General features: G+C 49.1%; 1 protein-coding gene across 1 annotated transcript; it reads right to left on the minus strand.

Annotated features, from left to right (window-relative positions):
* Nucleotides 1-3,184: 3,184 nt before the first annotated feature.
* Nucleotides 3,185-5,906, minus strand: SPR (sepiapterin reductase). The gene is made up of 3 exons (XM_058193872.1): nt 5,255-5,906; nt 3,688-3,978; nt 3,185-3,596 (listed from the first exon to the last, which is right to left on the minus strand). Exons 1-3 carry the CDS (start codon nt 5,568-5,570, stop codon nt 3,406-3,408), a joined length of 798 nt encoding a protein of 265 aa, XP_058049855.1. The 5' UTR covers nt 5,571-5,906; the 3' UTR covers nt 3,185-3,405.
* Between the last annotated feature and the right edge of the window lie 7,257 nt (nt 5,907-13,163).

Consider the following 13,163-nt stretch of genomic DNA (forward strand, 5'->3'; position numbering starts at 1 on the left):
TATGTAGACATACGAGTATCATTTCTGATATTTGAAATAGAAGCCAATGTGCTGTTTACCTTTGGCCCTCCTTCAGAAAGGGCTCAGGACGGGGCTGGCTTCATTGTTTTCCTTGTTGCTGGCGTTTAGAGGGGTTTGTATATGTGTGTTTCCAGTTAAACTTTGCAGAAATAATTTATCTAACCTTCAGAAAAGGGGGGGGGGAAGGGCAGGTTGTGACTTTAAATGTGTTTTCTTCTTCTTGCATTAAGTGATTTTAAAACGCAACAAAAATAAAAGTTTTCAGAAATGCTAAGAGTAGGGTTCTTTCCTTCAAAAACATCAGTTTTCGATTCAACAATCAAAGTTCAGGGTTACGTGTGATCAATGCAATCAAATGGAAGGCTATATAAATGATTAACTTTAGGGATCAGGCAACATCTGATCATGTTAGTTACCACCTTTAAAGCGCTCCATGGCATAGGACCGGGTTACTTACGGGACCGCCTGCTGCTACCGGCGATCTCCCATCAACCAGTGCGCTCCCATAGGGAGGTTCTCCTTGGGGTGCCGTCGGCCAGTCAATGTCGGCTGGCAACACCCAGGGGGAGGGCCTTCTCTGTGGGGGCACCAACCCTCTGGAACACGCTACCACCAGGTATCCGTCAACTCCCTGATCTTCGGACCTTTCGACGCGAGCTGAAAACATTTCTGTTTTACCGTGCACGACTGGCCTAGTGGGGTTTTAATAAGGGGTTTTATTTGTTTTAAGTTCTTCAATCAACTCTAAATTTTCCTTTGTATTAATTGATTTTACTTTGACTGTAAACCGCCCTGAGTCCTTTGGGAGAAGGGCGGTATAGAAATCGAAACAACAATAATAATAAATAATAATATCTGAAAGAGTTTGTGAGTTTGACTGTTTACTTGGATGGTTTCATTAATTGAAGCTGTTGGTAAGCTCCCACTGTGAGTTAAACACACTTTTAACTCTTAACATTATATCCTTAATGTTATACCATGTTTCCCCAAAAATAAGACCCTGTCTTATATTTTTTTGAACCCTGAAATAAGTGCTTGGCCTTATTACCATGCGCTCAAAAGCTCGACTGGGCTTATCAGGGGGTGTCTTATTTGTGGGGGAAACAGGGTAGCTTGACGTGACAATGATGCTATCTTGACGTTGTATCTGGAACATGTATCCATCGTGTCCTGTGACTAAGTAGGACAGATTTATTTATTTTATTTATTTATTTTATTAAATTTTTATACCGCCCTTCTCCCGAAGGACTCAGGGCGGTGTACAGCCAGATGGGTGGAATCTAACCACCAGATTGCAAGGACACAAGCAAGCGATCTGACTTGGAGACCCAAACTCATTGGTAGCTTCACATTGCAATGAACAAGGACATGCATTCAATTTCACAGCTACTAAGATTGTTGGCCGAGCAGGTACAAAAACAGCCAGGGAAGTGACTGAAGCCTGGGAAAGGAGCCTCTCGCCAGTCAACAGCTGATTCGCCACCAGCTTATCAGATATTTCGGAGGCAGGGGGCTTGGCAGCACCAGTAAGTGACACCTAATGACTTAATAACTGGCTATCTACACCCCAATCAACCAATAAAAAAGCAACGCCCAACCAGGCACCCTATAAATGCAACACATAGGATAGCCCAGAGGACACACTCTGTTAACAGAGACCAGTTCCCTGGGGAGGGGCTCCAGCATTGAGTCTGGAAGCTCAGGAGACAAAACCTCTGTGGTCCCGGTGACCGACCCAGATTGGATCCTGCAACATTATCCTGAGACACACATAGATTGGCCTTCATTCTGTCCTGTCAAGCCCAAAGAAAGTCTGGAATGGAATAGGATCTCCTGCCACAGGCAGGGGTTTAGACTAGAGGACCTCCAAGGCCCCTTCCAACCCTATTATTCTTCCTCCAGGGGCCTGCAAAGAGGCCCCAAAAAGAAATGGCCGGAGGGGGCTGAAGGAAGGTGCGTGTCAGCTTTGGAAGCCATATTAGGCCGGAAGCTTCCATGCTGCCACCTTCTCATGTGTGGGAAAGTAGGAGGGGGGGGGTTTAGTGGAGGGGTTGTCTGTAGACATAATAGCATTCTTCCTGTCGGTCAAAGTCAGGCCGATCCTGCATCTGGAGAAGGAGTGGCTGGAGTGTTGTCTTGAGATAGGACGGATGGTGATTGGAGCATGTGATCGACTGAAGAGTGAGGGGATGGTGTGGGTTTTTTTTGATTTACTGAGGAAATCAAATCCTCAGATTTGGGTTTTCCCAGATGTGCCAGTTTACTTATTCTAGTAAATAGAACTCTGAAAAATGCTTGCGTCAGAGTTTTTACTTGGAGTTGGGGGGGTTTCTGGAACGCTGACAGCGCGTGGCCCACAGCCGGCTCCATTCTCCAACAAGGTCTCCCCCAACTCACAGCAGACAGAGCGTAAAGGTCCGTGAGAGGACTTAGCCAAGGAACCCCTTTGAGCTCCTGGTCACCTGGGGGCTTGGACCCTCCTGCTTGGGCGTGCAGACCCGTGTGGAGCTTTAAAAGCCACCCTGAAGATGAAACAAGGATCTATGCAGAGGATGGAGTAACTACCTATGGAGATTCTCAGTCATCCAGGTCATGGTTGTCCCAAAGAGTTTTGTTCAAGAGGCAACTGGGCTTCGGCTCAGAGCTGAAGAAGCTTCTTGGATGAGAAGCAAAACGTCTTCACAGAAAAACAAGGAAGTCCAGTTGCCTCTTGAAAAAGCACCTTTGGAACAATATAGAATAACAGAGTTGGAAGGGACCTTGGAGGTCTTCTAGTCCAACCCCCCGCCTGAGCAGGAAACCCTACCTACCATATACCATTCCAGACAAACGACTGTCCAGTCTCTTCTTGAAGACCTCCAGTCTTCCTGTTCCTCAAGGTGGTTCTGTTAGGGCACCAAAGATTGCAGCTGCTCGGTCAGCACAACCAGGGCAGAGGCTCCGCTCAATGCCACCAAGCCCATTGTCCAGCAGGGAGATGCAGGGCAGGACCTCTCCTGAGTCACCAGAGACCTCTCCTCAGCTCTTCCTTCCTGGGGAACCAACTGTCTCAGGCTGGTCCCTGGCAAACCTTAATGCCAAGCTGGTCACTCGTGGCTCCCTCCCCATTTAGCCTCACCTTCCACCCTGGGAAGAGCAACAATTTCCGCACGTAACACAAAGATAGCTTAGTGTAATTTTTGGCTTTTTTTTGGCACAGTTACAGTTCAGAATTTTGCAAAATGCTTCTACAACCACCTCAGATACAAAACTTCCCAGCACCCATTATTTACTGCAGCATGCATGAAAAAAAGAACCGAGAGAGAATAATTTCTGCTCTTTTAAGAAAAGAAGCCGTGTCTCTGAGAAGGACCCTCCAACGGAAGCAGGAGCCCGGAGAGTTGCTCAGGTGTCATAGAAGTCCACGTGGGCACCGGATTCAAAGGTGTTGGCCGCCAGGAGGTCCAGCAACTTGCGGGCGGAGACGTCGCAGTCGATCAGCTCCCCGGATTCCTTCATGCGAAGGAAGGCCTGCCTCAGCTCCGGGTCTGCCGAGAGGGTGCGGGCCTCTTCCTGCATGGAGGTGTCCAGGGGACCTGCCAAGGAGGAAGGCGGGGCAGAAAAGGGCCACCAATCACGGGGATTCCTGGCAGAGCCAGAGGGTCCGTGGGCCCCCCCGGGACTCACCTGGGGCGTAGTTCAGCACCCGCACGTCCGGCTCTTCGGCTGCTAAGACTTGGAACATCATGTCCCGAGCCGCCTTCCCCGTGCAGTAGAGGGTCCAGCTCTTGAAGGGCTTCAGGGCGCAGAGGGAGGAGATGTTGACCACCAGGCGGCTGAAGCCCGGCTGGGCAGGAAAGGCCTTCAGGATGGAGGCGGTCAGGCAGAGGGCAGAAGTCACGTTGAGGTTTAGGTAGTTGTTGACGTCGCTGGGCTCGGAGAAGTCCGAGAAGGTCTTGGAGACGTCACCCAGAGATGCTAGAAGGGAAAGGGGCCCTGCTCACCTCCAGGGGAGACCCAGGCCCAGAAGGACAGGGGAGGGTGGGAAGCAGGGAGACCCCGTCCCCCCCCAAGGCTTCCTCCTCCCGATGTCTGTAGCACTTGAGGCTGTGAGGCTGCCAATTCCTCTTGGATGCTAGGCAGCTTCTGGCCAATCAAGCGCAAATGAAAATGCTGCCCACAGAACATAGCAGGACCAACCTCAGCAGAGGGCCCGATTCTGACTCTGGGCCTTTGCTGTGATGAAACCTTTGGAGCTGTTTCACTGACTCCCCTTCAATTAATGCTTCCAATACTTGCTGAGCCAAACCAGGCCCATAAGAGGCGGGGGAGGGGAACACCTCACCTTCCCCCAGAGATGAGTGGCACCCAAACACTCACGGCCAGCCCAGCTGTAGCCAAACCCCTCCGAATGAAGGTTGTCACATGCTCAGGCTCATCCTCAGCCAGGACATCTGGAGCCAGCTCCACTCCAAGGACGGGCATGGGAAGCCGGGGAGCAGGCAGCGCCTACCTAAGTATAGAGCTGGGAGGCGGGGAGAACCCCTGCAGTGCCCCCCCTTACCTCGGTGGGGAAAGCGGTGGCCTAGAAACCAGGAGATGGGGAGTTCTAGTCCTGCCTTAGGCATGAAAGCCAGCTAGGTGACCCTGGGTCAGTCCTTCTTTCTCAGCCCCCCAGAGGGTTGGGGGGGGGGAAAGTGAGGAGAAAAAAATTGTCTCCCCCCTTGAGGGGGGGAGACCAAGCACTTCTCCCAAGAGCCCTCCCCCCTTTTCAGGAATTCAGCTTTAGCAGGCCTTTGCTGGGCCAGAAGAGGAGGGGGCTTCCCTTCCTCCCTACTGCCTCGGCCCCCACCTCTCCTGGGGCAGATGCTGCCCCTTGCACCCCTTCCTCTCCACCCTGAAAGCTGTCTGCCCCCCCCACACCCTCCAGCCCCAGTGAGCCAAAACCTCCCCCGCCCCGCCCCGCCCCGCCCCCACCAGCCTCCTCTGCCTGGGTCTCTGTGCTGCTGAGACCAGGGGCTCCCCCCCCTCCGGCCCCCCAGAACGGCGGTCTTCCCCCAGGGGCCCCACCGGGCGAGTATTATGGGCTGTCCTGGCTGGCGGGGGAGGGGAGCCTGGGACTGAGTGCTCAAGGATTCTGGCTCGAAGGAAAGTCCCTCCCCCATGCAACCCAATCCTCCCCTTCCCCTTTGGTTCGGGGCCCAAAGTCGAAGCCCCAAACGCCCTGACCCCCCAGGCGCCCGCCCTCCCTCACCGGCGTTGTTGATGAGCAGCAGGCGCTGGGGGTCTCCGGCCCCTCGCAGCGCCCGCCCCGCCTCGGCCACGCGCCGCAGCCCCTGCTCGGAGCCCAGGTCGGCGGGCAGCGCCCGCACCAGCAGCCCCGGCCAGGCGGCCCGCAGCTCGCCCTCCAGCCGGCCCAGCGGCCCCGCCGAGCGCGCCACCAGCAGCAGCGCCGAGCCGGGCGGCAGGCGGGCGGCCAGCAGGCGGGCGAGGCTCCGGCCGAACCCCCGCGAGGCGCCCGTCACGATGCACGCCGTCCGGCCCCAGCCGCGCTCCGGCTCCGGCTCCATCGGCTGCGCGGGGCGAGCGAAGGGCGCGTCTCCCGCCGGGGCCCCCGGGCGCCTCGACCCAGCGCCGCCTTCCACGCCCAGGAAGCCGGGAACGGGAGCAGCCGCTCCGCTGGCTGGGCGGGAAGGACCCGCGTCGGAGGGGGCGAGCCCGGGAGGCGGAGAGAAGCAGCCCGGGGCCCGCGAGGCCTCCCGCTCGAGCAGGGCTTGGACTAGACGACCTCCAAGGTCCCCGTCCAGCTCTCGGCGCCCGGCATCCCCTTGAGTTGTGCGGGCTGCTCCCTCGGGGACCCCACCCCGCCCTTTGGGGATTCGGGCTTCTTCACGGAGGAAGGGGGAGAGCGGGGATTGAACTCAGGGGAATCGACCCAGGGGTAGGAAAAGGAGTTCTGGGCATCCGGGCGCAACTGCTTTTGGGGGGCACTCGGCTCTTCTGACGGATCAAGAGAGGAGATTGGGAATCCTGATGCGAATTTTGCCCAAGCAAGGCAGGCCAGATGTGCCAGTGAGAAAACCCATCAGGCCGCTTCTCTGCCAATGGCTTTTGGGCAAATACAGCTGCTGGGATCCTGCTGCCCGGGTGGTGAGGAAGGATCTCTATGACAGGCTGTCATTCAGTGGCAATTTAATCTGCGCCGGTTTCTGGCCGCTTTCCAACACTCCCGCGGAGAGCCGGCTACCGTTTTGGATGCCCCAAAGGGCTGTGAAAGTGGCAGCCTCCTCCCCCCTCCCCCAGCCTCTTCCTGGCTCAACGTGAAGGACAGAATCTGAAGAAGGACAAACGGTGTTTCAGAGCACCAGTTTTTGGCCGTCCTTCCAATGCGCACATGCCCTGCTTTGGCTGGGTGGATACTATACTGAACAAGGACTACATTCAATAGCTAAACAGATTTTAATTCAGCATATCACCCAAAGCAAATGTTTGTTTATCTCATGATTATGTTACGGAGGCTCAGAAAAATGACTGACTGTGTTGAAATTCTGCCATTTCCACCGGAGCTGAGAATTGGGGTTCATTAGTCCTTCCTAATGGGAGAAACAGGCTTTTGCCTGCTTTTGTGCTTCCTCTTTGCTCCTTGTGTGTTTCATGCAAACAGGCGCCTCTTTGCATCAGTGTGACTTTCACATACCGTAGGAGCAGGTCATCCTGGGATCAGTTTAGAGCCCGATCTTTTTCTGGTGATATTTCAGCCTGAGGTTCTTCCAAGATGTTCCCTGCAGTCTGAGTGGCTCTCCACTTCTACCGGCTCTGCTCATTTGTTTTCTGTGTAAATTCAAGGACAATTTGGTTCTTTTCTTAAATAAAGTTTGATTCTAGTTCTCTCTTGCGAGATTGGTCTGTCTGCTCAGAAAGAAGAATAGGAACAAGGGCTGAGGTGCTCAGTCATATTGCCTCGGTGGTCCAGGGCCATACCTACCGAAAGTGTACTTCCTTTTTTATCACTCGTTTTCCTTGCCGTTGAGGTCTGCGACCCATCTCTTTCATACACTTGGGTTAAAGGTAGATACTCAGTCAGTAAATGAATTGTCTGGAAGATAGGTGGTGGCGGCAGTGACTGCCAAGGCACCCACCAAGGCAGGATGCAAAGACTTCCAGCTTTCGGTGCTCCATTTACCACAGGCAGACTAAGGAATAAGCCCTTGAAAAACATTTTGCAATTGTTCCTCCATCACAACGACGATATTTCATTTATTGCCACACACGCTTCTCCCCCAGGGATTAATACCTCAGTAGCTCCAATGACCCTGAATGAGCTGTGAGAGCATGAAGTGTTGCGATATTATGCCATATGAACCCCTTTATGAAACTGTTTATGAAATTACTTATGTGCAAATATAAGCATGAGCAAGTTTTGAGAAATTGCTTATGTGCAAAAATATCAGCATAGGTAAGTCTGGCTAATTGTTATCATGTAAGCAGAAATCTGTTTGATGCCAAGGTTACAAAGATGTTTGCCAGTAAATGTAACAACACCTATGAGATAGCCACAGAACATTCCTTCTCTGATAAGGTCAACTTCACAGAGCTTCAAAAGAAGTTTGCTCCTACACACAATTATATGAGATTTATTAGTATGTAGTCAGGATGTCTCAAGATGTATTTCTGTTTGCTGTACCACGTAGGCAAAAAGCAGAGAACAAAGAACCACTTCATGGTAAAACTCCTCCCAAGAATCATGATCTTTCTCCCAAAATCATAGGCTTGTGGATGTGCTTGCAGTCACGTGTTCACGTGTTGAATATATGCTAATATGTAACCTCCCCTGCTTACCTTTTGTAACCACCCATTTTTACCTATACACAATAAAAGAGTTTGTCTCGGGCTAGCTCGGGGCTTGCTCACCCGAGGAGAATTGAACTCGCGTCTTCGTTCTCACTCCGGTGCGGATTGGCCGGACGATCTCGTGGCGAGCCCGCTGGCCGCGAGAAAAGCCACAACTGGTGACCCCGACGTGATTTGATCCCTGGTCCTGGTTGTTCGCCTTGATGCCCCCATACTTTCGCCAGTGAGGCATTCCAGTCGTCAGACTTAGTGAGTATGGAGAAAGGGTTGTCCGAGCCCCAGGTCGCGCACCTCCAAAAACTTGGAGACCTTATCTTGGCTTCAAAAATTATTTGCATGAACCATGGCAAACCTTTACTCTCAATTTCAGGGAATGATCTAGTCAAATTGTTGAAATTCATTTGGCAAAAATATCCCAGCTATCCCCCTTCAGGGGATATTACATCTAAAAAATGGAGGCGCATATTGAAATATTTAAATGACCCCCCTAAAGCCAATCATGATTTGATTGTAACTTGTCAAGTAATTGTTATTAGCCTGGAGATTTATGAAAAGGCTATCAGAGATTCGAGCGATGCCATGGCGCTCAACGCTGCATCTCCACCTCCATACGAGGATGCCTCCACGCAGCAAAAATCTCTTGAGGTAAAATGTTCCAACATTGCCTCTTTAACTGAAACATCTCCACCATCTGCCCCCCCTCCGCCTCCGCTAACTGCGGACGGGGAGACCTCGTCTCATTCTGCTCTCGCAGCTGGACTGAAGAGAGCGATGGCAACGGGGGACCTTTCCTTAGAGGATTTGCAAATGTTTCCTATTGGCCTTATAGATGACCCGCAAAATCCTAATCAAAAAATTCGAGGTCATCAACCCCTTGATTTCAAAATGGTTAAAGATCTTAAAAGGGCAGTGGCAGAATATGGGATTCAGAGTCCTTATACCAGGGGTTTGCTTAATTCCATGGCCAATGGTCATGAATTGATTCCGGAAGATTGGAAAAATATTGCCTCTATGCTTCTTTCCTCTTCGCAATTTCTGATTTTTGAATCTGTTTGGCGGCAAGGGGTAAGAGTGGCGGTGGCCCGCGGGAACCTCCCGGCCGGCATCACCGCTGACCATCTTCTAGGGGAAGGTGCTGTTAATACCATTGCATTGCAAGCTGCTTCCCCCCGTACCCTGTTCCCTCCACTTAATGCCATAATCTTATCTGCCTTTCTCAAAGTGGATGACCCTAAGTCATCCGTCTCCTCCTTTGCTTCTATCCGCCAGAAACCCAATGAGTTGTATTCTGATTTCATTGAAAATTCTCCAACCTTTTCGTTCTTTGTTCCCTTCTTTTCTTGTGTATCATTATATGGATGACATTCTTGTCGCTGCGCCTGGGCCCCCAGGCACAGTCAAACAGCAATTGCCAAAACTCTTACACACCCTTCAGAAGGGTGGCCTTACTGTTGCCCCAGAAAAAATTCAATCCCACCCCCCTTTCTCTTATTTAGGATATACGGTTCTCAGGTCAGCGGCCCCAAATGTGCCAACCTCTACCTTTCAAACAAGCCCACTTTAGTTCAGCTACAGCAATACTTGGGGACACTGAATTGGATTCGCTCTACACAGCTCTAACCACTGCTCAATTATCTCCACTGTTCACAGCCCTCACACAAGGCTCTCAACCATCAGACCGTATACAACTGACGATCAACAACGCATGCCATGCATCAAGTCAATCTAACCCTAAAACACATATGGGTAGACAGACTTGCTCCTAACATCCCATTTGGCATGCTCATTGTCAACACTGTAATGCTCCCTACTGGGGCATTAGTTCAAAAGGAGGAGAAACTTCTAATCCTAGAATGGTTTCATCTTCCTCACACTTCACGCACTTCTTTAACTTCAAAGCCTACACAATTAGCGCAGCTCATTACAAAGATTAGATCTAGGAGTAAACTCCTCGCTGGAATAGAACCATCTATTTTATATGTTCCTTTTTCTTTGTCTATTTGGGAATCTTTGTTGTCTGTTTCTGATGAATTGCAATTTGCACTTGCCGAATGGCCAGGAGAAGTCTCCTGCCATCCGCCACCAGACCCACGACTGCTACTTCTAAGAACCATTCCTTTCTCCTGGAATTCCCCCTTCTCTCCCCAACCACTACCTAATGCCCTCACTGTCTTTGCTGATGGCAGCAAGTCTTATGGTGCCTGTGCTTGGCAGAAAGGTGGTCAGTGGTACACTAAAATTACTCCTCCTCAAAAATCTGCCCAGAGAGCAGAACTCTTTGCTTCTATATTGGCTTTTCAAAACTTTTCTGATGAACCTTTCAATCTCATCTTAGACAGTCTATATGTCACTCAAATTATTAGCTCTCTATGAGTCATATCTGGCTCCCTCCCTCGATGCAGAACTGCTATCTTTGTTTCTCAAACTACAAACACTCATTTCTGCTCGACATTTTCCTTTTCATGTTTCACACATTCGAAGCCACCAGCCTCTGCCTGGTATACTTCAAAAAGGCAATAATGTGGCGATGCTGCAGCTGCCGCTGCCTCTGTTAGTACTTCACTATCTGTTCTGTCTCTCTCTCCCAATCTCCTGGGAGACTCACGCTTATTTTCATCAAAATAAAAAGGCGCTCATGAAACAATTTGGTTTAACGGTTGCTGAGGCATCTGCTATAATACATCAATGCCCTACCTGCAGCCGCCAAGGTAACTCTCTTCCGATGGGGGTCAACCCCAGAGGAACAGTGGCCTGTCAACTTTGGCAAATGGATGTTACTCAATATCCATCCTTTGCTCCATGGAAATTCTTACATGTATCAGTGGATACCTTCTCAGGCTTCATCATGGCCACCCCACAAAGGGGAGAAGCCACTAAACATGTAATCAATCATTGTATTCGGACCTTTGCATCGCTGGGATGCCCCAAAGAACTAAAAACAGATAATGGTCCTGCCTACACCAGTGCTGCATTTGCAGACTTCTGGACGGTGGAACATTACTCACAAATTGAATTCCATACAACAGCCAAGGTCAAGCTCTGGTAGAACGCGCCAACCAGACATTAAAACAGCCCTTGACCGATACACCAAACAACAGGGGAAAATGCCCTGGCCTCCCAGCAGTGCAAGATACCTTGAATCGTTGTTTATATGTGTTGAATTTTTAAACTTAACTGGACAACCGCCGCGACCGCTGCAGAGCGACATTTTTCCTCCCCATCTGCAGGTCTACCCAAACCACAGGTATACTACCGCGAATTACCTGACCTGACATGGAAAGGGCCTGCTGATCTCATCACCTGGGGTCGAGGTTACACAGCCATCCAGCTGCCGGACCGAGTGCTTTGGGTTCCAGCTAGACACACCAGACCGTATTTGGTTAAAGACGGTCCCCTTCAGCCATCCCTCAACTAGAAAGAATGCTGTAGTTCCCTGTTGCCTTTCAGCTACTGGACACTGCCTCCCTTCCCCCAGAGCACCCCTCCTTTTCCCCCATGGGTGCGATAGCTCACACTATTTTTAAAAGGTTTTTTCTCTCTCTCTCTCCTCGCTGGCTTATCTTAACTACCCCCCCTTGGTTCCTTGCAGTGCCAGGGAAAAGGGCGGGCTACGGGGGAGAACCATTCACCCCCACTCCATTTTTTTTTCTTCTCTCTCTTCTTTCTTGTCTGAGAAGGGAGGGACAATTAGGCTCTCTGGAAGCATTGCTTTTGTAAAAAGCTATGTAAAAACTATGCAGATATATTTTCTTTTCAACCCTGAAAACACTTTTGATTTTACCTTTTAACCATGAAAACAATTTTGATTTTAAGGATTAATCATGCATACAATTTTGGTTTTGCTTTTAATTTTAATTTTTATCTTTTCTGGAACTTTTTGAAGTTTAACCTGCCTGATTAAACCTATACATTTATAAATGTTTTCAAAGCACTGAGTTGACTCAAAATGTTTCATTTAGTTTTGTATTTTTGCAGCTATTAACATACATCACAAGAGTTGGAGGGGACCCTTGGAGGTCTTCTAGTCCAACCCCCTGCCCAGGCAGGAAACCCTATAGCATTTCAGACAAATGGCTATCTTCTTATGTATGGACACATTTTTTTAAGCGTAAATCTGTTTTTTGGAAAATGCACTCAGGTTTTCCACATAAACTGACTCACCCAACAGCTTAAACCCTTATTTGCTGTTTGTATTGTTTCTTTTTCTTTTTTAGCAGCACAATATGTGCCCTGTTTTAGGAACTATTTCAGAGATACGTTAGAAAGTTATAGGATGTGATAAGTTAGAAGGTTACAGTATGTGAAGAGAGAGTTAAGAGGATGTTTTGATACTAGTGCTGAGAAAGTTTTAGGAAGTTAGAAAAGTATGAGTAAAGTAAGACAGATGGTGATTTTGCTAAGATATAATGTGGTTTGTTTTTGAAAGTTTTTGATAGCATGGTTTTGTTAGTGACCAACTTCCACACATAAATAAAAAGGGTGGGAGTTGGGTTTTTATTGATTGATTGTCTTTTTCTCTGTCTTCCACATAGTACTTTTGTTAAAAAACAAAACTGAGATTTGTATGTTTGTTGTTTCTATTTCAGTTCTACATGCAAGCTATCCATTCCCCCTTGGCCCCCTCCCTAATCCTCCAACAATGCCTTTTTTCACCCAGAAAGGGAGGAGGAGGGGACCCTTTCTCATGTCTTTTAAACATGTAACGATCAAAAGACTTTTTAAGACAGTTTGGTTTTTTCTTGTTTTATGTATTCATGTAAGGATTTGTATTTTGAGATTTCTGTCAGCAGCGAACATCCACATCAACGGTGAGACCTTGAGGCCCTGGTCGACATATCCGTCCCTACCATCAAAAGATTGATGGCAACTGACTCTTTTCTTCCTACAAGAGACATTTATCGCTCCTTTGGCCTTTTCTTTCTCCAAGAAGGTGGATTGTGTGTGGTTTTAAAGGAAGAATGCTGCTTCTATACTGACCATCTGACATTGTACAGGACTCAAAGAAAAAACTAACGGACTTAACTTTGATATGATTTACAAGCTATTATAGTTGTAGTTGGTATAATTGCATTAGGATGTATAATTTTACCTTGTATTCTACCTATTTTTGTTAGAACAATTTCTAAAAGTTTATCTTTACTGGCTATTGAAGAACTCGAAGATGATTACACCCAAACTGCACCTAACTATTCCTGCCTGGTTGACGAAAAAGAAATAGACAAGGATAGTATGGCTAATATCTGTGTTTACACCACCATGAAACCGACTGATTGTCTGGTCCTACAAAAAAAATAAAAACAGAGGAGATGTTG

Source organism: Ahaetulla prasina, chromosome 8, assembly GCF_028640845.1.
Source record: "Ahaetulla prasina isolate Xishuangbanna chromosome 8, ASM2864084v1, whole genome shotgun sequence".
Taxonomy (NCBI): Eukaryota; Metazoa; Chordata; class Lepidosauria; order Squamata; family Colubridae; genus Ahaetulla; species Ahaetulla prasina.

Excerpts from the sequence above, each read along its gene's own strand:
- SPR (XM_058193872.1), bottom strand. The coding sequence starts at position 5,570 with ATGGAGCCGGAGCCGGAGCGCGGCTGGGGCCGGACGGCGTGCATCGTG. Across the intron at positions 3,979-5,254 it reads GCTGCTCATCAACAACGCCG|CATCTCTGGGTGACGTCTCC; the intron begins GTGAGGGAGGGC and ends TTTCCCTTCTAG. Across the intron at positions 3,597-3,687 it reads GGTGCTGAACTACGCCCCAG|GTCCCCTGGACACCTCCATG; the intron begins GTGAGTCCCGGG and ends CCTCCTTGGCAG.